Source organism: Rhinopithecus roxellana, chromosome 8 (genome assembly GCF_007565055.1).
Source record: "Rhinopithecus roxellana isolate Shanxi Qingling chromosome 8, ASM756505v1, whole genome shotgun sequence".
NCBI classification, from domain to species: Eukaryota; Metazoa; Chordata; class Mammalia; order Primates; family Cercopithecidae; genus Rhinopithecus; species Rhinopithecus roxellana.
The window spans coordinates 55544200-55567102 of NC_044556.1; the positions used below are offsets into that span (position 1 = coordinate 55544200).

At 49.8% G+C, this 22903-nt stretch overlaps 1 protein-coding gene across 5 annotated transcripts; it reads left to right on the plus strand.

Moving 5' to 3' along the window:
- The first annotated feature begins 947 nt into the window (after positions 1–947).
- Positions 948–22797, plus strand: ARHGAP30 (Rho GTPase activating protein 30). Of its 5 annotated transcripts, none has more exons than XM_010367104.2 (12): positions 948–1397; positions 10080–10182; positions 13153–13297; positions 14835–14917; positions 15068–15175; positions 16151–16278; positions 16739–16910; positions 16993–17096; positions 17173–17250; positions 17744–18145; positions 20074–20342; positions 20432–22797. In XM_010367104.2, the coding sequence occupies exons 1-12, from the start codon at positions 1301–1303 to the stop codon at positions 22049–22051; spliced, it is 3309 nt and encodes a 1102-aa protein (XP_010365406.2). In that variant the 5' UTR covers positions 948–1300; the 3' UTR covers positions 22052–22797. The 5 variants fall into 5 exon arrangements, with proteins under 5 accessions (XP_010365406.2, XP_030792637.1, XP_010365407.2 ...); XM_030936777.1 differs by having other exon boundaries at positions 20074–20171; XM_010367105.2 differs by having other exon boundaries at positions 20077–20342.
- Positions 22798–22903: the final 106 nt, after the last annotated feature.

Here is a 22903-nt window from a genome sequence, read left to right on the forward strand (position 1 = left end):
TCTTGGTACCATCCTTCTGGTAGTCCCAAGTAGGGGAGGACTTAGGATACCTGTAGCTGGGAGGGATAGGGAAAGAATTGGTTTCCACAAGGCCTTTGGCCATCTCTGAGAGTCCCCAGGTAGGAGAGTGGAGCTAAGAACCCTTTCGAGGATGGCCAGTGCCTTAGTTTGCAAAGTGTTTTAAATTCCTTTTTTTTTTTTTTTTTTTGAGATAAAGTCTTACTTTGTTGCCCAGGTTGGAGTGCAGTGGCACGATCTTGGCTCACTGCAACCTCCGACCCCCAGGTTCAAGCAATTCTCTCACCTCAGCCTCCCGAGTAGCTGGGATTACAGGCGCCTGCCACCACGCTCAGTTAATTTTTGTATTTTTAGTAGAGATGGGGTTTCACCTGTTGGCCAAGCTGATCTCAAACTCCTGACCTCAGGTGATTCACCCGCCTCAGCCTCCCAAAGTGCTGGGATTACAGCGTGAGCCACTGAGGCCAGCCTGAATTCCTTATTGTACTGGAGACTCAACAACAGCTATGTGAAATAGGCAGCAGTGTACCCTTTTTACAGGTAAAGAAACTGGAACCCAAGTTAAATAAGTTATACAGACTCTTAGAGGTGGGAGCATTTAAAGGTCCTCTAGTCTTCTCCCTTCGTTTTCCTAGGTGTGGAAACTGAGGCTCAGTGAAGTAACATGATTTGACTGAGGTGCTAGACCCATCAGAGGCAGGACCCAGGCATCCTCCATTGTGCGTGTGCTTTTTACAGCCCTTGCTCCAAGGCAAGCCCCAGGTCTTGGACCCAAGAATTCTGGTCTCTAAGGGAGTCGGTCACCTGCTTACACCCCAGACGCCATCACCCCACCCCAGGGCTCTGACATCACCTTCCCTGACCAATGAACGAAGTCCAAGCAATGGGTGAGGATGTGAATGTCAGCTACCTCCCCCACCCTAGGCCCTGTGGTTGCAAAGATGCTCTAACAGGAAGTGGGTTAAGGAGCTGCACTGCTTCCTGCCCCCTAAAACTGAGCGGGGCGAGGAGGGCGAGTGCCAGGCTGGGCCACGAGACACAGGACACTGTTTCTTGCCAGGGTCCTGGTAGCTTCCTCTTCAACAGCCACTTCCGTGTGGCTGGGGCCCCAGGGGCAGGAGCTGCTGCCCGTTGCCCAGGCCACCCTCCACCCCCCAGTTGGGAGCCCTGCCTCCCTGGGGCCGGGCCAAGCCCAGCAGCTGGCTGGGATCCCATGGGGGACTGGTAGGGCACAGGTCTTGGGGCACAGAGGTGACCGGGCCAGTGCCCTGGGGCTCTGGCCATGAAGTCTCGGCAGAAAGGAAAGAAGAAAGGCAGCTCGAAGGAGCGGGTTTTTGGGTGCGACTTGCAGGAGCACCTGCAGCACTCAGGCCAGGAGGGTAAGGAGGCCGGCTCAGCTTCTGCGGGGTGGGTGGGGAGGCACTGGGCGTCTGCAGCCCGATCGAGCCTGAAGGGCAGAAGCAGTTTCCGGTTCTCCTGGGGAAGGGGCAGTGGCCTGGGATCACCATTCAAGAGACCTGTAAGTGGGCAAGACAGGAAATGTGTCTCAGTGAAGAAGGCAGGGCGGCTCCCTTGTGTAACTTTCTGGGGATGGGGTGGCTGAGGGGATAAGAATTTGAGCACCCAGGGAGCGTGAGGTGGAGGATGGAGAGACTGGAAACCGAGGAGGAGTGGATGAAACAGTGGGCAGGTGACTGGGAACAGGAGACGGAGGGTGAGGTGACAGGGTCAGGAGAGGAGTGACTGAAGGGGAAATGATCATCCTTAGGTCTGAATGAAAGGAGACAGGAGAATGGCCCCAGAAGGGTCTCAAGATGGCCCTTGAGGCCGGTGGTTTCCTGGCTGGAGAACACCCAAGGACAAGGTCATGGGCTCTGTTCCCACTGCAGCCTTGCTGGGCCACAGGGGAGGATGTGGGGCTGGAAATAGCCTCTGCCTCCAGTCTCTGTGATTCTCTTGTTCTCCCTACGCAAAAGAGAAACAGGTTCAAAGTGGGGGGCAAGGGGAGAAGCTGCTGAAATGGGGAAGAATGAAAGAGAGGGCGTGAGGCCTGGCTTGAAGCTGGAGGTGGAGGATGCAAAGGAGGGTGGGTGTGGAGCTCTCTGTGGAGCTCACCCATCTCCCTCCTTGGGTCACCTTAGAGTGGGCTTTGAAGCCAGAAGGACCAGGGACAATATCAAGTTCACCACGGGGTCTGGCATGGAGCAGTCACTTAAAATCATTTCTTGATTCAATTTGAATTTGAACCCAGGTATCCTGGCTGCCCAGCCCAGCTTGTTTTTGGCACTTCAAGCTTCTCCTAGAGAAGGGCATAATTCTCTCCCCACTCCACCCCATCCCACCCCACCCCAATCTGTCATTTCCTCTTTGTCCCCTCCTCTGCTCTGGGCTGTGGTGCTTGCAGCGGAGGGAGGGTGATGGTGGTTCCCAGATCATTTCCTGCTCTTAGCCCCACCCCTGCGTCCCCAGACACCTCCTTCCCCTTTTCTCCTCCCTCAAGATGACCCCTATCCCCACTGCCCTTGGTTAAGGGAAAGCCCACACCCCAAGGAAGAGTGTTAAACAGCTGAAGCGAGCTTATTTGAGCCTTCCTCTTCTCACTGGGCAGAGTGGAGGTGGCACAGCTATCAGTGTAGGACTTACTCCTTTCTAAGGGACTCCTCTCAAGAGCTGTGATTCTTAGCCAAGGATCACGAGATTTAATTGGGGATGATGTTCTCCTCCCAGCTCAATGCAAACCCTCAGTTCAGCCTTTCCTGGTACTGCCCTTTCCTGTGGCCCACCAACCAACCCTATCTTGAAACACTGAACCCATAGCCAGCCCAGACCCTGCTCCTATAACCCTCCTGGCCTCTTCCTGCATTCCTAGCAGGGAAGGGGCATGCTCTCTAGAGGGGACAGACATCTGACTGCTGAGTCCTGATCCTAGGTGAATCCCAGAGCAGGAGACCAGAACCTCACCTGAACCCAAGGGTGGGTTTATCTTGGGCACCAGAGTAGCAGTGGTGGCTCCTTCTATCCCCCAGGTCTTCCTGGTACAGAGAGGTGGAAAGTGGAAGGAAGGACAGAGAGAGGCTGGTGATGGTTCCTCTCTTTAACCCAACATCCACAAAAAAATGAAAGCAGACAGATCTGTGTTTTTGGTTAATTTATCCTCCCTGATCACGTTGGTCTCCCCCATCCTCACAACCTTGCTCCATCTCAGCCCTCTCTCCAGCTCTTTGCCCCAACATGGGTCTCTTCCTTCCTTAAGCCCTATATGTACTCAGTTCTTTCTTTTCCTAATCTTTGATAGATTGTTCAGATTTTTTTTTTTTTTTTTTTTTTTTTGAGACGGAGTCTCGCTCTGTCCCAGGCTGGAGTGCAGTGGCATGATCTCGGCTCACTGCACCTTCCGCCTCCCAGGTTCAAGTAATTCTCCTGCATCAGCCTCCAGAGTAGCTGGGATTACAGGCAGGTGCCACTACGCCTGGCTAATTTTTGTATTTTTAGTAGAGAAAGGGTTTCACCATGTTGACCAGGCTGGTCTCGAACTCCTGACCTCATTATCCACCTGCCTTGGCCTCCCAAAGTGCTGGGATTACAGGAGTGAGCCCCTGTGCCCAGCTGATTGTTCAGGTTTCTAATTCTCCAGGTCTGTAAGCTTTGGGCCCTCCTCCCTTACCCTACTCTCATTTCCTCGATGTCTCCATCCCTTTGACTTCAGCCCTCCAATCCTGTCTGTAGCTTTTATCTGTGACCTCAGCTCTCTGATCTTTATCTCCCTAACTCCCCCATCTCTGCGACCCTGTTGTCTCTTCCCCATCTCCTTGACCCAGTTCTTCCATGGCTGTGACTCCTTAGGTTTTTGAGTGTCCTCTTTAAAGGACTCTGGAGGTTCAAAATCAGCAGAGAAGGATAGGATGGAGAAGACCTGGTTTGGATGCTGCTCATGTGACAAAAACTTGGTGGTTTAGGTGACAGCCGACTATTTATGAGTCAAAAGAGTTGGTTTAGCATTAGGCACCCAAGAGTACAGCAGCAGTTCAAACAAGGAGGGGCCTGACCTATCTCTGCATTCAATACTGGGAACCTGAGGTCAGTGGGATCCTAGAAAATGGGAGCAGGTACTGAAAGGATGGATGCTGAACTGTAGGGCTGAGACTAAGACAAGGCAAGAGACGTGGCTAGGGTGCAAAATTTAAGGAAGCACTCACTTTCAGTGTCGTACAATTGCCCTAGGTACCTCTTTTTTCTCTTTTTTTTTAAGATGCAGTCTTGCTCTGTTGCCCAAGCTGGAGTGCAGCACCACCATCTCAGCTCACTGCAACCTCGACCTCCTAGGTTCAAGCAATTCTCCCTGCCTCAGCCTCATGAGTAGCTGGGACTACAGGCACGCACCACCATGCCTGGCTACTTTTTGTACTTTTTAGTAGATACGGGGTTTTGTCATGTTGGCCAGGCTGGTCTTGAACTCCTGAGCTCAGGTGATCCACCTGCCTCAGCCTCCCAAAGTGCTGGGATTACAGGCGTGAGCTACCACGCCAGGCCACTAGGTGCCTCATTCTCAAGGAGGTACTCAAGACTGTGCATGGGCATGGCTGGCATCTGCATGGCCCTGAGAATAACTGCTTCCTTAAATTTTGTACCCTAGATGCTTCCCTAATCCCACCCAACTTCCTAGCTGTTGTGTGCAGGAGGATGAAGGGTCTGGAAGCCAGGTTGTATGACAGTTGAAAGATTGTGGTTGGCTGGGCGCGGTGGCTCACACCTGTAATCCCAGCACTTTGGGAGGCCAAGGCGGGTGGATCACTTGAGGTCAGGAGTTCAAGGCCAGCCTGGCCAACATGGTGAGACTCCTTCTCTAGTGAAAATACAAAAATTAGCTGGGCATGGTGGTGTGCGCCTGTAGTCCCAGCTACTCGGGAGGCTGAGGCTGCAGTGAGCCAAGATTGCACCACTGCATTCCAGCCTGGGCAACAAAGTGAGACTCTGTCTTAAATAAATAAATAAATAAAAAGGGCTGGGCGCAGTGGCTCATTCCTGTAATCCCAACACTTTGGGAAGCCGAGGTGGGCAGATTACCTGAGGTTGGGAGTTTGAGACCAGCCTGACCAACATGGAGAAACTCTGTCTCTACTAGAAATATAAAAATTAGCCGGGCAGAGTGGTGAGCACCTGTAATCCCAGCTACTTGGGAGGCTGAGGCAGGAGAATCTCTTGAACCTGGGAGGCGGAGGTTGCAGTGAACTGAGATCGCACCATTGCACTCCAGCCTGGGCAACAAGAGTGAAACTCCTTCTCAAAAAAAAAAAAAAAAAAAAAAAAAAAAAAAAAAAAAAAGAAAAAGAAAAAGGAAAGATTGGGGTTGATGAATTTACTGATTATTTTCATTCCATATTTCTGTCATACTTTATTCAACAAAGAGCTTGGGATGACTTTCAAAACCCAAAACTTTACAAAAAATTAGAATAAATGGTTGAAGGAATTGGGTTGAAGGAAAAACAAGAAGAAGAGAAAGATCAGCACCCAGAAATGCATATTATGTGGTTCTATATGGTTCTTAGAGGTGGGCTCTGAGCTTCCTAGTGGTTAAAGAGGTAAACACAGACCAGGCCCGGTGGCTCAAGCCTGTAATCCTTGTGCTTTGGGAGGCCGAGGCGGGTGGATCACTTGTGGTCAGGAGTTCGAGACCAGCCTGGCCAACATGGTGAGACCCCCCATCCCTACTAAAAAACACAAAAATTAGCAGGGCATGGTGGCACGTGCCTGTAGTCCTGGCTACTCAGGAGACTGAGGCACCAGAATTGCTTGAATGCGCCCCAACTCAAAATAAATAAATAAACAAACATAATCAAGTGCAAGACTCATGGGCCCATAAGAAAAAAAAATTAGATGGTTTAGGAGAAACACAGCTTTTTCCCTTCCCTTTCCCTTTCCCTTCCCTTCCCTTTCCCTTCCTTTCCCTTTCCCTTTCTCTTCCCTTCTCTTCCCTTCCCTTCCCCTTCCCTTCCCTTCCCCTTCCCCTTCCCTTCCCTTTCCCTTTCTCTTCCCTCCCTCCCTCCCTTCCTTCCTCTCTCTTTTCTCTTTTCTTTCCCTCCCTCCCTTTCCTCCCTTCCCTTTCCTTTCTTTTCTTTTCTTTTTTCTCTTTTCTTTTCCCCTTCCCCCTCCCCTCCCCTCCCCTCCCATCCCCTTCCCTTCCCTTCCCCTCCCCTCCCTCCTTCCTTCTTGTCTTACTCTGTTGACCAGGCTGGTGTACAACGGTGCCATCATCACTCACTGCAGTCTCAAACTCCTGGGCTCAAGCAATCCTCCTGCTTTAGCCTCCTGAGTAGCTGGGACTACAGGTGTTAGCCACCCTGCTCATTTTTTATTTTTTGTAGAGATGAGGTCTTGCTATGTTACCCAAGCTGGTCTTGAACTCCTGGCCTCAAGTGATCCACCTGCCTTGGCCTCCCAAACTGTTGGGATTATAGGCATGAGCTGCCATGCCAAACACAGCTTTTTCTGACACTGATATGTGAGACGCATTTCTCTGATGAGTCCTAGTTAATAGGACCCAATATTATTTCATTGGCAATATTCTCCATTAATTCTCCAAGGGATGTTATTGATTCTCATAATTGATTAATTCACTGAGTCATTTAACAAACATTTATTGAGCAACTGTTCTGTTTCAACATTGTGCTAGATGCTAGGAGGATGTTATTATATGTCAAGAGGTATAAATATAAAATAAACTAATCGTAACAAACTGCAAGAAGTGCTATAATACAAACATGAACAGCTGGGTGCGGTGGCTCATGTCTGTAATCCCAGCACTTTGGGAGGCCAAGGCGGGCAGATCACCTGAGGTTGGGGGTTCGAGACAGGAGAAACCCCGTCTCTACTAAAAATACAAAATTAGCCAGGCATGGTGGCACATGCCTGTAATCCCAGCTACTAGGGAGGCTGAGGCAGGAAAATCGTTTGAACCTCGGAGGCGAAGGTTGTGGTGAGCCGAGATTGCGCCATTGTACTCCAGCCTGGGCAACAAGAGTGAAACTCCGTCTCAAAACAAAAACAAAAACAAAAACAAAAACATGAGCAAAGACTGTGGTGAATTATAATATAGATATAAGAAAAAGGTTTAGAATTGGAGGTTATGTTTAAGATGTGCTTTTTTTTTTTTTTTTTTTTTTTGAGACGGAGTCTCACTCTGTCACCTAGGCTGGAGTGCAGTGGTCTAATCTCAGCTCACTGCAACCACTACCTCCCAGGTTCAAGCAATTCTCCTGCCTCAGCCACCCAAGTAGCTGGGACTACAGATGCATGCCACCACACCAGGCTAATTTTTGTATTTTTATTACAGATGGGGTTTTGCCATGTTGGCCAGGCTGGTCTCGAACTTTAGACCTCAAGTGATCTGCTCACCTTGGTCTACCAAAGTGCTGGGATTACAGGTGTCAGCCACCGCACCTGGCCCAAGATGTGTTTTAAGGAATGCATAGAAGTTCACCAGGCAGAGTCATAGGGAGGGTAATTCCGGGCAAAGGAATAATATGAGTAATGGTACCAAGGCTTGTTGTGAAGGAATTGTCTAGAGCTGTGGCTGAAATGGTGTCTGGACCTGGTTTGTGAAGGGTCTTATATACCAGGCTGAGGAGTTTATATTTTATTTTATATCTGTAAGGTAAGCAATGGGGATTAATGTGGGGCAGAGTGGGTTGTATGCGAGGCAAAGGATCTAAAGTAGGAAAGTGCTTTGGAAAGATAACTACATGGCCTTGTGGAGATGGATTTCAACACATGGTTTTTTTTGTTGTTGTTGTTGTTGTTTTTAAAGACTGAGTCTTGCTTTGTCACTAAAGCTGGAGTACAGCAGCACAATCTCGGCTCATTGCAACCTCCATCTCCTGGGTTCAAGCAATTCTCCTGCCTCAGCCTTCCAAGTAGCTGGAATTACAGGTGTGCGCTGCCACACCCGGCTAATTTTTGTATTTTTAGTAGAGACGGGGTTTCACCATGTTGGCCAGGCTGGTCTCAAACTTCTGACCTCATGTGATCCACCCACTTTGGCCTCCCAAAGTGCTGGGATTACAGGTGTGAACCACTGCGCCTGACCTGGTTTTTGAGGATCTATCATGTATGAGACACCATGTCAGATAATATAAGGAATAACAAGATGGATCACACTTAGATTTTGTCCTTAAGAAGCTTACAGTCTGGTAACAGGAGGGGGCCCAGGGTTGGGAAAGATAGTACAGGTTTTTGCACCCTTGATTAGAGTCCTGCCTCTAGCAAGTGATTCTCCTGCCTTAGCACTCTGTGCTTCTTTGATCCTCAGTTTTCTTATCTGTAAAATGGGGACTAGAACATCTAATTTTTAAAGTTTTTTTTCCCCAGATATTCTTGTATTTGATTGTCAAAGGTCTGTCATCCAGAATATCTAATTTTTTTTTTTTTTTTTTTTTTGAGACGGAGTCTGGCTCTGTCGCCCAAGCTGGAGTGCAGTGGCCAGATCTCGGCTCACTGCAAGCTTCGCCTCCCGGGTTTATGCCATTCTCCTGCCTCAGCCTCCGGAGTAGCTGGGACTATAGGTGCCCACCACCTCGCCCGGCTAGTTTTTTTTTTTGTATTTTTTAGTAGAGACGGGGTTTCACCGGGTTAGCCAGGATGGTCTCGATCTCCTGACCTCGTGATCCGCCCATCTCGGCCTCCCAAAGTGCTGGGATTACAGGCTTGAGCCACCGCACCCGGCCCCCAGAATATCTAATTTTTAAGATAAAATGATAGAACATATATAAAGCAGGTCAGGCGCAGTGGCTCACACCTGTAATCCCAGCACTTTGGGAGGCTGAGATGGGCAAAATATGAGGTCAGACTAGCCTGGCCAACATGGTGAAACCCCGTCTCTACTAAAAATATAAAAAAATTACCTGGACATAGTGGTGAGTGCCTGTAATTCCAGCTACTCGAGAGGCTGAGGCAGGAGAATCGCTTGAACTCGGGAGGCGGAGGTTGCAGTAAGCAAAGATCATGCCACTGCACTCCAGCCTGGGCAACAGAGTGAGACTCCGTTTCAAAAAAAAAAAAAAAGTCCTTGACTCTGACTCTGCCCCCCTCCACCAACCAGATTACTGCCTCTTTAAAAATAACTAGTAATTACAGACAAGTTTCTTTCTTTTCTTTTCTTTCTTTTTTTTTTTTTTTTGAGATGGAGTTTCGCTCTTGTTGCCCAGATTAGAGTGCAGTGGCGTGATCTCGGCTCACTGAAACCTCCACCTCTCAGTTCAAGTGATTCTCCTGCCTCAGCTCCCAAGTAGCTGGGATTACATGCATGTGCCACCATGCCCAGGTAGTTTTTGTGTTTTTATTAGAGATGGAGTTTCACCATGTTGGTCAGGCTGGTCTCAAACTCCTGACCTCAGGTGATCCACCCACCTCAGCCTCCCAAAGTGTTGGAATTACAGGCACGAGCCACCACACATGGCCCAAGAAAGACAAACTTCTTTCTTTCTTTCTTTCTTTTTTCTTGAGACAGGATCTCACTCTGTCACCCAGCAGGCCAGAGTGTGGCTTCCTGCAGCCCTTGCCTCCTGGGCTCAGGTGATCCTCCCATGTCAGCCTCCTGAGTAGCTAGAACTACAGGCGTGCACCACCACACCCCATTCATGTTTGTATTTTTTGTAGAGACAGAGTTTCCGCATGTTACTCAGGCTGGTCTTGAACTCCTGGGCTCAAGCAATTCACCCGCCTTGGCCTCTCAAAGTGCTGGGCTTACAGGCCTGAGCCACTGAGCCCAGCCTGACAAATTTCACTTTAACAAAGGCAGAACTTTCTAACAAAGGGCTGATTGGGTAGTTTGGAGGCAGTGACTTCCCAGGACCTTTAGGACCCACTAAGCAGAGGTACTGTAGAGGGGTTGGCAGGTCGAAGTTGGTGACCTGTAAGAATCTTTCTGATGAGTTTTTATTCCATGAGCTTTGCCCATGGTCTCCCCAAATTCCCTTCTCTGAGAAATTCCATTTCTCAGACTCAGTGCAGTCTGTGACCACCCAGATTTTTTGATTTCTGTGTCTCTGCCCCATCTGTGTCCCCAGTGCCCCAGGTGCTAAAGAGCTGTGCAGAATTTGTGGAGGAGTATGGAGTGGTGGATGGGATCTACCGCCTCTCAGGGGTCTCCTCCAACATCCAGAAGCTTCGGTGAGTCAAACAGAGCGGGAAGGCTCTGTGACCAGGAGACCAGGGAGCCAGAAGGTCATAGTAAGAGTTGCTGAGGACAGCAGAGACGGGGAGTGAGAGGCAGTGGGGAGAAGGAAACACAGATGCTAGGTAAGGTCCCAGGGAGGTGCTCTAACAACTCCTCGGGAAAGGTGAAGACAATGGTCCCTCCCCCAACTTGCACACACACACACACAAACTCCTCTCTCACATACACCATTCCCACACACACACCCAACTTAAAACAAACAAACAAACAAAAAAAACAACTTAGGCCTGGGCACAGTGGCTCATGCCTATAATCTCAGCACTCTGGGAGGCTGAGGTGTGTGGATCACCTGAGGTAAGGAGTTCAAGACCAGCCTGGCCAACATGGCAAAACCCTGTCTCTATTAAAAATACAAAAATTAGCTGGGTGTGTTGGCACACACCTGTAATTCCAGCTACTTGGGAGGCTGAGGCAGGCGAATTGCTCCAACCCGGGAGGCAGAGGTTGCAGTAAGTCAAGATTGCGCCACTGCACTCCAGCCTGGGTGACAGAGTGACACTCTGTTTCACAACAAAAAACAAAAAACTTAGATGCAATTTACATATCACAAAATTCACCATTTAAAAATGTACAATTCAGTTGTTTTTAGTGTATTCACATACTAGTCACATAGTATATTTACTTTAGATAGTGATGAAGTACAATAATCATCACGATCTAATTCCAGGACATTTCTTACTTTTTTTTTGAGATAGAGTCTCACTCTGTTGCCCAGGCTGGAGTGCAGTGGTACAATCTTGGCTCATTGCAACCTCTGTCTGCTGGGTTCAAGTGATTCTCTTGCCTTAGCCTCCTGAGTAGCTGGGACTACACCACCATGGGTGCACACCACCATGCCTGGCTAATTTTTGTATTTTTAGTAGAAATGGGGTTTCACTATGTTGGCCAGGCTGGTCTTAATTATTTTTTTTCAATTTTTCAATTTTTTTTTTTTTAGACATCTTCCTCTGTTGCCCAGGCTGGAGTGTAGTGTCACGATCTTGGCTCACTGCAGCCTCTGCCTCCGGGGTTCAAGTGATTCTCCTGCCTCAGCCTCCCGAGTAACTGGGACTACAGGCATGCACCACCACACCCAGCTAATTTTTGTATCTTTAGTAGAGACGGGGTTTCACTCTGTTAGCCAGGCTGCTCTTGAACTCCTGATCTTAAGTGATCTGCCTGCCTTAGCCTCCCAAAGTGCTAGGATTACAGGCATGAGCCACCATGCCCTGGCCTGTGTATTTTTTTGTGTGTGTGTGTGATGAAGTCTTGTGCTGCTGCCCAGGCTGTAGTGCAGTGGTGAGACCTTGGCTTACTGCAGCCTCTGCCTCCTGGGTTCAAGCGATTCTCCTGCTTCAGCCTCCTGAGTAGCTGGGATTACAGGCACATGTCACCACGCCCGGTTAATTTTTTTTTTTTTTTTTTTTTGAGATGGAGTTTCACTCTTGTTGCCCAGGCTGGAGTGCAATGGCGCAATTCTGGCTCACCACAACCTCCACCTTGCTGGTTCAAGCGATTCTCCTGCCTCAGGCTCCTGAATAGCTGGGATTACAGGCAAGCGCCACCATGCCTGGCTAATTTTGCATTTTTAGTAGAGACAGGGTTTCTCTATGTTGGTCAGGATGGTCTCAAACTCTCGACCTCAGGTGATCCACCTGGCTCGGCCTCCCAAAGTGTTGGGATTACAGGCATGAGCCACCACACCTGGCCTACCTTTTTTTATTATAGCCATCCCTGTAAATGTAAACTGATATTTCAATGTGATTTATATTTGAGTTACTTTTGTTATTTTTATTTTCTTTTTCTGAGACTAGGTCTCACTCTGTCACCCGAGCTAGAGTGCAGTGGCATGGTCACGGCTCACTGCAACCTCTACCTCCTAGGCTCAAGCGATCCTCCTACCTCAGCCTTCTGAGTAGTTGGGATTACAGGCACGAGCCACCTCCTCGGCCTATATTTGCATTTCTGTAATAGGTACTGATGTTGAACATCTTTTCCTGTGCTTATTGTCTACTTGCATATCTTCTTTGGAGCAGTAGCAGTGTTTTTTCAAATCTTTTGCCCATTTTTCCCCCTTTCCTATGGTGCCAACTTTGCCTGTTTAAAAATTTGGCTTATTTGTTTAGCTGGGCATGGTGGTGGGTGCCTGTAGTTCCAGCTACTCAGGAGGCTGAGGCAGGAAAATCGCTTGAACCTGGGAGGCAGAGGCTGCAGTGAGCCGAGATCGTGCCACTGCACTCCAGTCTGGACGACAGAGTAAGACTCTGTCTCAAAAAAAAAAAAAAAAAAAAAAAAAAAATTAGCTTATTTGTCTTTCTAATCATTGAATTACGAGAGTTCTTTACATGTTACAAATACTAGACCCTCAATCAGATATATTGCTTGCAAATATTACTCCCATTTTGTGGGTTGTCTTCACTTTTTTAATAGTTACTTTTGACTACAAATGTTTTTAATTTTGATGTTGAATGTATCCATTTTTTTGTTTGCTTGTGCTTTTAGTGTCATATCATAGAAACTGTTGCCTAATCCTAGGACATAAAGATTTACACTTATGTTTCTTTCTAAGAGTTATACCTGCCCATTTTTACACGTACCCAGTGGCACAGATTTAGGACCATACCCTGTTGACTCTTACATACCCTTGCATTGTTACATATATCTACAGCTACATCCCTAACATATCCCTGTTCATGCATCCATCCACTTACCTGTACATGTACCCATCTTCACGTTCACATCTACGTGTCAACATATGCAATACCTTATACTTACTGGCTTATACGTGTACGTGTCCCAACATTCTCCTTCCAAGTCCCACACATGTTGACCCATGACCATGCCGGGACCCATCTCTACAGGGACCCACCTCTCCCCACATCACCCCAACCCCTACCACTCCTGACCACACTGTGCCTCCCCAGGCAGGAATTTGAGTCAGAGCGGAAGCCAGACCTGCGTCGGGATGTTTACCTCCAGGACATTCACTGCGTCTCCTCCCTGTGCAAGGCCTATTTCAGAGAACTGCCGGATCCCCTGCTCACTTACCGGCTGTATGACAAGTTTGCTGTGAGTTGAGAGGCAGGGGGGTGCAAGACAGGGCTTAGGGGTAGACAGCCTGGTTTTGACATCCCAGGTGTGCCACATACCAGCCAGAGTCCCAGCGATCCTGAATGAAAGAGACCACAGAAAAACTTACTGGGGAAAAGACCCCACCTCCCCAAATCTCCTAGCCCCTACTACCTTTGTCCTGCCCCATCCCTCTTCTCTTCACTCTCCATCTGCTATGTCCTTCTTTCTCCTAAGGCCTGCAGATTGCACACAGCACAGTGGTGAGACTTGGGGAGGGAGAGGCCAGATTGTTGTAGCTGGAAGGGCCTTGGAAAGCACATAGACCAGAGCTTCCCTACACTTAAGAGAATGAGAATACTTTGTAGAAGTCAAATTTTTTCAAGGATGTCTCTCCATTCACTGTAATTGTGTGTTGAACATCTTTGATTTTTTTCTTTTTTCTTTCTTTTTTTTGTTTTGAGATGGAGTCTCACTCTGTCACCCAGGCTGGAGTATAGTGGTGCAATCTTGGCTTACTGCAACCTTCGCCTCCCAGGTTCAAGTGATTCTCCTGCCTCAGCCTCCCGAGTAGCTGTTGAGCCTGCCACGATGCCTGGCTAATTTTTTGTATTTTTGGTAGAGACAGGGTTTCACCGTGTTGGCCAGGCTGGTCTTGAATCCCTGACCACAGGTGATTCACTCTCCTCAGCCTCCCAAAGTGCTGGGATTACAGGCGTGAGCCACTGCACCCGGCCTGTTTTTTGTTTTTTGAGACAGGGTCTCCTGTCACCCAGGCTGGAGTGCAGTGGTGTGATCACAGCTCACTGCAGCCTCGATCTCCCAGGCTCAAGTGATCCTTCTACCTCAGCCTCCTGAGTAGATGGGACTACAGGCGTGTACCACCATGCCTAGCTGACTTTTAAAATTTTTAGTAGAGACAAGGTCTTGCTGTGTTGCCCAGACTTGTCTCAAGCTCCTGAGCTTAAGAAATCCTCCCAACTCAGCTCCCAAAGTGCTGGGGTTATAGGTGTGAGCCACTGTGCCCAGCCTGAACATCTTTTAAGTGTGAAAACACATGAAAAATATGCTATTTTGAATTGAGTAACACTTTAAAAATAAGTTGCACTTTATTGAGCACAACAGCACTGAGAGACCCTAAATGCTAGCAGCACCCTGCTCAGTCCACACTGGCTAGGTTGGGGTGGGAGACGGCTTTCCTGGACACACTGAAACAACTCGGTGGTCCCTGGGGCACCCACAGGGTGGCACCACTGAAGTATCCCAGTACCAGAGCTCTACGGATGGAGGATGATAAGGCAGTGAGTTGCCAAGTTCACAAAAGCTATTAAGTGTCATAACCAAAATTCAGCTGCCATCTTTGTGGACCCCAAATTCTGAGCTCTCTCTACCATGTCAGTGCACCACAGATGATGTAGGATGGGGTAGCACAGAGTCCAGTGCTCATTGTTCCTGAGAACTTGGTTAGGAGCTCTGGGGAGTAAGCAGGGGCATTGCTGGGTCACTGATTCCTGCTTATTGCACCCTTCTCAATCAGGAGGCTGTAGGAGTGCAATTGGAACCTGAGCGCTTGGTCAAGATCCTAGAGGTGCTTCGAGAACTCCCTGTCCCAAACTACAGGTATGTGGCACTCCACATCCGCCCAGCAACCTGAGACAACTCATTCACGCTCTGCCTGGAGCCTTAACTGGGTCCTACTGACTCCCAGGTCCCAGTCCTAATGCCTGCCCTGTGCATTCCCTGTGTGATCCCTGCCCCCGCTTTCTGCAGGACCCTGGAGTTCCTCATGACGCACTTGGTGCACATGGCTTCATTCAGTGCCCAGACCAACATGCATGCTCGCAACCTGGCCATAGTGTGGGCTCCCAACCTGCTGAGGTAGGTGCCTGTGTGAGCAGTGTATGGGGATCCTGTGAGGCACTGGCCTCTGGGAGGCTGCTCCCAGGATGAGGTGTGACTGTATGGGCACACTGGAGAAGGATGTGGGGCTCACGAAGCCCAGTGAGAAAAGGAGGTTCAAGATTATGTTGGGTCTGATGGGCACCATCCATTTTAGTCCTTTCTCTGTGATCAAATAAAGTCCCTAAAAAGCAGGACTTTTGTGTTTTCCTACAGTGTGTCACTGAGCTCAGGGACTGGAACATAATAGTTCCATGTCAATTTTTTTGTTTGTTTTTGAGACACAGTCTTGCTCTGTCGCCCAGGCTGGAGAGCAGCAGCGCGATCTCAGCTCACTGCAAACTCTGCTTCCCAGGTTCAAGTGATTCTTGTGCCTCAGCCTCCTGAGTAGCTGGGATTATAGGCATAAACCACCATGCCTGGCTAATTTTTGTATTTTTACAAAATACAAAGAGAGACTGGGTTTCACTTGATCTTGAACTCCTGACCTCAAATGATCCACCCACCTCCTCCCTGTGCAAGTGCTAGGATTACACGTGTGAGCCACTGTGCCGGGTCTTAGGCCAAATGTTTGTTGAGCAAAATGTCTTGCAGTCTGTTGGTTGCACTCACTGTGCATATCACTCACTGTGGTCCAAGACAGATTATGAGAAGTCCTGTAATTCACTATAAAATTCATTATAAACTAGACACCCTGCTATGCAAAGGAAATAGAGATTAACCCTGAGGAGGGGTCCAAGAAGGCTTCCTTCCTGGAAGTCTTCAAGTGGCATTTGAGAATTGGAAGAATAATGCATACAATTTAAGAGGTAGAGATGGAGTTAAGGTCATTCGAGACAGAGAGAGAGGAGAGGGGGGAGAGAGAGAGAGAGAGACAATAAGGTATTTTCAGGGAGAATCTGGATTGGGAAGTTTGGTGGGGCTGAGGGGGAGAATAACTCCACATCTCCACAGGTCTAAGGACATAGAGGCCTCAGGCTTCAATGGGACAGCGGCCTTCATGGAGGTGCGGGTGCAATCCATCGTCGTGGAGTTCATCCTCACACACGTGGACCAGCTCTTTGGGGGTGCTGCCCTCTCTGGTCAGTGTCCTTCCTGCCCTCCACTATGCCACTGTTTGGGGAGTCAAGTCAGTTATAGACAGCCTTGCAGATCACCTGGTTCAGTTGATTCTCATACAGGGATGTTGGTAGTGGTCACATGGAGAGAACCCTGGGGAGATAATGGTGCAGTCAGGACTTGAGAAGACCTTTTCTGCTGTCAGTCTAGGGCATAGCTTGACCTCTAAGTCACCATCCTGGCTCCCAAGGCTAGTGATCGCTCATACCCACCCTCAGCCCACCAGGCCAACGTCCTGGGATCTCCTGGCCCTCTTTGTCCATGAGGGTACTCTTTTGAGGTGATGGACATGGAGGTACCATCTTTAGGGGCTTCTGAATGTATCCCTAACCTGGTAGTTGGTGAGGGGTGATGAAGGATTGGGTGCCTGAGGTCTCTCTCTTGGCTCTGTTCCTGGCTGGTCAATTCCTTTTCTTTTCCCAGGTGGTGAGGTGGAGAGTGGATGGCGATCACTTCCAGGGACCCGGGCATCAGGCAGCCCTGAGGACCTTATGCCCAGACCCCCGCCTTATCACCTGCCTAGTATCCTGCAGGCGGGTGATGGACCCCCACAGATGCGGCCCTACCACACTATCATTGAGATTGCAGAGCACAAGTAAGGCCTCCTTCCTGGGCCTTCCTCCCCAGCACTAACTATCATGTTCCAACCTCCAATTATGCCCCTCCATTCTTTGTAGGAGGAAGGGGTCTCTGAAGGTCAGGAAGTGGAGGTCTATCTTCAATTTAGGTCGCTCTGGCCATGAGACTAAGCGTAAACTTCCACGGGGGGCTGAGGACAGGGGTAAGTCTGGGGAGATGGGGGGAGCTCTACTGAGGGTGCACAAGGCCCTGGCTCTACCCACATCCCTGTCTTACAGAGGACAAATCCAACAAGGGGACACTGCGGCCAGCCAAAAGCATGGACTCACTGAGTGCTGCGGCTGGGGCCAGTGATGGTGAGTATAGGGGTGCATTTCTGTGTGTGTATGTGTGTGTGCTATGTGACCAGCATGGGCTTGTGTGTGCATGTGAACATGCAGCCAACTGTGTTCAATCATTTTGAAAAATATTTAATGAGTGCCTATTACATACCAGTCACATTGTAAACATGTTTGTTGATGAGTGTTCATATGGGAAGGGACAGCATGTGTGTGTGGTGATGGTGGTGCTGGTGCTGGTGGTGGTGGTGGTGGTGGTGATGACGGCCAGTGACTGTATCTGCAGGGAAAGAAGGGAGTTTCCTAGGTATGTGAAGGTGAGGTGATCTTTGACCTACTGGCTGGGTGAAAAGTTTGCAGTAGTGATCAAAAGAAGCTGGGCCTGGTGCCTTCCAGGCTGTCCTTTCTCTCAGGCCTGAGAAAGCAGAGAGCATTCTCCAGAGCCTTCTTGAGATGTCTAGGTCCCTGGAGCTTAGGCCATTGCCTACCTGGCCCTCTTTTTCCTCCACAGAGCCAGAGGGGCTGGTGGGGCCCAGCAGCCCCCGGCCAAGCCCATTGCTGCCTGAGAGCTTGGAGAACGATTCTATAGAGGCAGCAGAGGGTGAACAGGAGCCTGAGGCAGAAGCACTGGGTGGCACAAACTCTGAACCAGGCACACCACGAGCTGGGCGGTCAGCCATCCGGTCTGGGGGCAGCAGCCGTGCAGAGCGCTGCGCTGGTGTCCACATCTCAGACCCCTACAATGTCAACCTCCCACTACACATCACCTCTATCCTCAATGTGCCCCCGAACATCATCTCTAACGTTTCCTTGGCCAGGCTCACCCGTGGCCTTGAGTGCCCTGCTCTACAGCACCGGCCAAACCCTGCCTCTGGCCCTGGCCCTGGCCCTGGCCTTGGCCCTGGCCCCCCAGGTGAGGACCCTCTGATTGATCAAGACTGGGAAAGAGGACTAGAACTCTAGGCTGAAGCTCTGATGCTGGAAGATCCACCCTAGGAAGGGCAGAGGCCTCAGCCCTTGGGCTTTGGGGTGGTTACCTTCAGCTGCCTCCCTAGATTCAGGATTGGGGAAATTCAGTAATATTATCAGGTTATGTGAAATCTATGGAGAGGAGATCTCTAGCAGCCTTCAGAACATTGATGTACCCAAGAACAGGGGCTTGTGTGAGAAACATACAGCAGGGATTACTAAAGACAAATGTGGGAATATATAATAGATGGATGGGTAATAACAACAGTAACATCAATACTATCAGCTAACATTTATCAAGAGTTTATTAGGCCAGGCGTGGTGGCTCAAGCCTGTAATCCCAGCACTTTGGGAGGCCAAGGCAGGCGGATCACGAGGTCAGGAGATCGAGACCATCCTGGCTAACACGGTGAAACCCCGTCTCTACTAAAAATACAGAAAAATTAGCCGGGTGTGGTGGCGGGCACCTGTAGTCCCAGCTACTCGGGAGGCTGAGGCAGGAGAATGGCATGAACCCAGGAGGTGGAGCTTGCAGTGAGCCGAGATCCCGCTACTGCACTCCAGCCTGGGCGACAGAGCAAGACTCTGTCTCAAAAAAAAAAACAAAAACAAAAACAAAAAAAGTTTATTATGTACTGGCCAGGGCACGGTGGCTCATGCCTGTAATCCCAGCAGTTTGCAAGGCCTAGGCAGGTGGATCACTTGAGGTCAGGAGTTGGAGACCAGCCTGCCCAACACAATGAAACCCCATCTCTACTAAAAATGCAAAATATTGGCTAGATGTGGTGGCAGGCGCCTGTGGTCCCAGCTCCTTGGGAGGCTGAGGCAGGAGAATCGCTTGTACCCGGGAGGCAGAGGTTGCAGTGAGCTGAGATCGCACCACTGCACTCCAACCTGGGTGACAAGAGCAAAACTCTGTCTCAAAGGAAAAAAAAAAAAAGAGTTTATTAAGTACCAAGTGCTAGGCCAGGCGCGGTGGCTCACGCCTGTAATCCCAGCACTTTGGGGGGCTGAGACGGATGGATCACTGGAGGTCAGGAGTTCAAGACCAGCCTGGCCAACATGGTGAAACCCTGTCTCTATTAAAAAAAATACAAAAAAAAATTAGCCGGGCGTGTGTGGTAAGGCATGCCTGTAATTCCAGACTCAGGAGGCTGAGGCAGGAGAACTGCTTGAACCCAGGAGGTGGAGGTTGCAGTGAGCTGAGATTGTGCCACTGCACTGCAGCCTGGGAGACATAGTAAGACTCCACCTTAAAAAAAAAAAAAAAGTTCCAAGTGCTATGATTGCAGGAATTAGCTTGTTTCATTTTCTCATAATCTTATGACACAGGTATTGTTATCCTTAAGTTACAGCAGTGGAAACTGAGACTTAGGTTAATCAATTTGCTATTTATTTAGGTAGAAGTAGCAGAGCTAGGATCTAATCCTTGCTCTGCCTCCAGTTCCTGAAGTGTCATGCATGAGAAGTCCTGAGGCAGGATAGGATAGTGCGTAAGAACATGGGCTATAGAGTTAAGCAGACTTGGGTTCAAATTTTGGCTGTACTGTTTATTGGTTACATGACCTTAGACAAATTGCTTAATTTCTCTGAGCCTCAGTTTCCTCATATGTAAAATGAGGACAATACCCCACATAACAGCTTTGAGGAAAAAATAAGACAATGCATTGTAAAATGTATAGCACAGTGCTTGGCACCTGGTAGGGTCTCAATTAAGGTAGCAAGCCAATAATTAAGGACATTGGTCTGAGAGGATCAGTCATTCAGAGTAGCAATGCTAGGAGTGCTGGGCCCCTGCTATATCAATGCTAGCAGGACTCACATTTGGGTCAGGGCTTGACCTTTGTATTCCTGGGACTACTTCTCCCCCAGCAGATGAAAAGTTGGAAGCAAGTCCAGCCTCAAGTCCCCTGGCAGACTCAGGCACAGACGACTTGGCTCCTGCCCTGGAGGATTCCCTGTCCCAGGAGGTGCAGGACTCCTTCTCCTTCCTAGAGGACTCAAGCAGCTCAGAACCTGAGTGGGTGGGGGCAGAGGATGGGGAGGTGGCCCAGGCAGAATCAGCAGGAGCAGCCTTCTCCCCTGGGGAGGACGACCCTGGGATGGGCTACCTGGAGGAGCTCCTGGGAGTTGGGCCTCAGGTAAGGAGAGCCGTGCTGGCTTTGGGGGTGGCATGGAGTCAAGGGTGGACAGGGCCTTCTGGTCCTGAGCCACCATGCTGTGCCTACAGGTGGAGGAGTTCTCTGTGGAGCCACCCCTGGATGACCTGTCTCTGGATGAGGCACAGTTTGTCTTGGCCCCCAGCTGCTGTTCCCTGGACTCCGCTGGCCCCAGGCCTGAAGTTGAAGAGGAAAATGGGGAGGAAATTTTCCTGAGTGCCTATGATGACCTAAGTCCCCTTCTGGGACCTAAATCTCCAATCTGGGAGGGTGCAGGGAGTCTGGAGGGAGAGGCAGCAGGATGTGGAAGGCAGGCTCCGGGACAGGCTGGGGAAGAGCAGGCATGCTGGGAAGTTGGGGAGGACAAGGAGGCTGAGCCTGGTGGCAGGCTAGACATCAAGGAAGAGGCAGAGGGAAATCCAGAGACCAAGGTGGAGGCTGGAAAGGCCAGTGAGGATACAGGGGAGGCTGGGGGAAGACAAGAGACAAAAGTCAGATTGAGAGAAGGGAGTAGGGAAGAGACAGAGGCCAAGGAAGAGAAGTTCAAAGGTCAGAAGAAGGCTGACAGTATGGAGGCTAAAAGTGTGGAGGAACCAGAAGAGCAGTATACAGATGAGGAGAAAGAAAAAGAAATTGAGAGAGAAGAGGCTGAACAAAGAAAGGAAGTCCAGGTACAAGCTGAAAGGGACCTAGAGCAAGGGGCCCAGGAAGATCAAGTTGCTGAGGAGAAATGGGAAGTTGTACACAAACAAGAGGCCGAGGGAGTCAGAGAGGATGAGGACAAAGGACAGAGGGGGAAGGGGGACTATGAAGCAAGAAAAGACCAAGGAGATGGTGAAGACAGCAGAAGCCCAGAAGCAGCAACTGAAGGAGGAGCAGGGGAGGTCAGCAAGGAACGGGAGAGTGGGGATGGAGAGGCTGAGGGAGACCAGAGGGCTGGAGGGGACTATTTAGAAGAGGGTACCCTCTCTGAAGGCTCAGGTGCAGAGTCCCTGGAGGTTGACTGTGCCGAAGAGGACAATCCTCACTCTTCTGAGATGGAAGAGGCAGCCCCACAGCCACCCCAGCCAGAGGAGAAAGAGTCTGAGGGGCAGCCCAGTTCAGACCACTGTCTATGTCCCTGTTCCCTTGGCTTGGGTGGCGTGGGCATGCGTCTAGCTTCTACTCTCGTTCAGGTCCAACAGGTCCGCTCTGTGCCTGTGGTGCCCCCCAAGCCACAGTTTGCCAAGATGCCCAGTGCAATGTGTAGCAAGATTCATGTGGCACCTGCAAATCCAAGCCTGAGACCTGGCCGGCTTGATGCGACTCCTGGAGAAAGGGCTTGGGGGCCCCGAGCTTCTCGATCCTCTTGGAGGAATGGGGGTAGTCTTTCCTTTGATGCTGCTGTGGCCCTAGCCCGGGACCGCCAAAGGACTGAGGCTCAGGGAGTTCGGCGAACCCAGACCTGTACTGAGGGTGGGGATTACTGCCTCATCCCCAGAAACTCCCCTTGTAGCATGATCTCTGCCCATTCTCCTCGGCCCCTTAGCTGCCTGGAGATCCCACCTGAAGGCGCGGAAGGGTCTGGATCCCAGAGTCGTCTTAGTCTGCCCCCCAGAGAACCCCAGGTTCCTGACACCCTGTTGTCCCCTCAGCGCCGATCGTATGCATTTGAAACACAGGCTAACCCTGAGAAAGGTGAGGGACTGTGATTAGGACCACAGCCCTGGGCAAAGGGGACCAGTAAGTTGTCTTGAATCTCCAGGGTTCCTGACTAGCTGTCTCTTCTGCAGCCTAAGCAGCTGTAGTGCCCAACTCTATAGGTTTTGGCCCTCCAGCTTCTCTGACTGTGGGAGGCATTGCCTTGTCTCAGACACAAAGCACTTATCTCTTAGGAGATTCCCAAGAAAGTCAACAAGATCTTGTTCCCAGGGAGTGGGTTACTGGCCAAAGGGAACATAAGGTAGGCAGAAAAGTTAAAAGAGTTTCTTAAAGTGAAGACTGGAGAAGTTCCTCCCTTCCTCTGAGCTATGAATCTCTCTTCATGAAAGCCAAAGGTAGAGACGGGGGACAGGGCCAGGTTAGGGCCTTCCATACACAAACACTTCTAGAGTTGCCCATTCCTGTTCTGCTCTTGGACCCTTAGATACCTCCTGTCCTTTTTAGATCCAGATTAAGGGAAACGTCCAGGAAGCTCCTTGAAACCCTCAGCATTTGTTGGAGGGACTGGACTCCTCTCCAGCTCCCCACCCTCTGCCTCCAGTCACCATGTGCAAGAGCGGTCCTGTACAGATGTCTCTGGGCTCTCGTTTTTCCTTTAGAATAACTTCTTTCTATTTCAGGAAAGGGAAATGGTGTCACTCAGGCCCTGGGGCTGCTTCTCCAGCCAGGCTGGGGCCATAGGTCCCACTCTAGTGAAGGTCAATGTCTCAGAATAAAAGCTGTATTTTTACACATAGTGTGGAGTCTCATTACTCTTATTAAAGTCTTTGGTGATAGGTATTATATCTTCATATATTTGGCAAACCATTCTTTTTCTTCTTGTTGTTTGGGTGCTCTTCCTC